The 1071-nt window shown below is 33.1% G+C and overlaps 1 protein-coding gene across 1 annotated transcript; it reads left to right on the top strand.

Annotated features, from left to right (window-relative positions):
- Positions 1-108: 108 nt before the first annotated feature.
- Positions 109-637, top strand: LOC112464621 (elongation of very long chain fatty acids protein 1-like; the record flags this gene model as incomplete). Its single annotated transcript, XM_025031744.1, has 2 exons — positions 109-411; positions 476-637. Coding segments are annotated over 2 exons (465 nt in total), but the record flags the coding sequence as incomplete, so codon positions are not given.
- Positions 638-1071: the final 434 nt, after the last annotated feature.

Here is a 1071-nt window from a genome sequence, read left to right as displayed (position 1 = left end):
ATATTGATAAATTTCAACGTGTGAATTTGGAGAATAGATATAACTCTAAGAATTAACAGAATTGAGATAATAACGATTTCGCAGATAAATATAATTTTAATATTGCAGCAACTTGAAATTATATGGTGGACACTGTTGCTTAAAATAATTGATCTCATTGAAACCATAATATTTGTATTGAGGAAAAAAGATCGTCAGGTCTCATTTTTGCACACGTACCATCATATTTCCACGGTTATCTATGCTTGGACGACGCTCAGATACTCTCCGCACAGTTTCCTCATGACTATCATCGCACTCAATTGTTCTATACACGTGATAATGTATTCCTATTATTGTCTGAGCACTTTTGGATCAAATATGCAACGAATACTTCTACCATTCAAGAAGTGGATTACTCTTATACAAATGGTAAGCTCTGAATTTAATTTGTCGATATACTTGTTGATATTAAATATTGCTTTTATTAAAACAGGCACAAATAGCATTCATAACGGTGGGCAGTTCGCAAGGTTTCATACTTAACTGCGGTAATATGAGTGTGAAATATTTTTCTGTCGCGACATTTCTTAATGGCATTGTAAACTTGTCATTGTTTTCCAATTTTTATAATTCTTATAAGAAATCGAAAACCTGATTGTAAAAGTACAATTTTGTTGAATGAAGAATGAGCATTATTATTAGATTAAATTAGCGTGATTCTGATATACATGCGTATTTGAAATTGTAATGTTATATTACAAAATGTCAAAGCTGTTTTTTCACTTCTTCGTAGCGTTGTCAATTAATTAAGCATTTATCGTGTGAATAAGATGGAATATTTTCGCGCGTCTTACAAATGCGTTCGTCGCTCTCTCGTCTGTATATGTGTATATACGAATAAAGAAAACTAGACCGACTGGCTGGCACAATTTATTTTCTCACGGACTTTGAATTGATATATTATTCAAAGTGTTTCTCACGGTTTCGGCTCAATCTTTCGCTTCTTTTTCCTTACGTCTTTTCATCGTCTGGTCTTTCCATCCGCCTCCTTTTCATTTCATTGAATCCGTGCAGCTATATCCTACAAAT

The sequence above is a fragment of the Temnothorax curvispinosus genome, unplaced genomic scaffold (assembly GCF_003070985.1).
Source record: "Temnothorax curvispinosus isolate PA1 unplaced genomic scaffold, ASM307098v1 QBEX01014334.1, whole genome shotgun sequence".
Classification (NCBI taxonomy): Eukaryota; Metazoa; Arthropoda; class Insecta; order Hymenoptera; family Formicidae; genus Temnothorax; species Temnothorax curvispinosus.
This window is presented reverse-complemented; position numbering and strand designations above follow the sequence as displayed.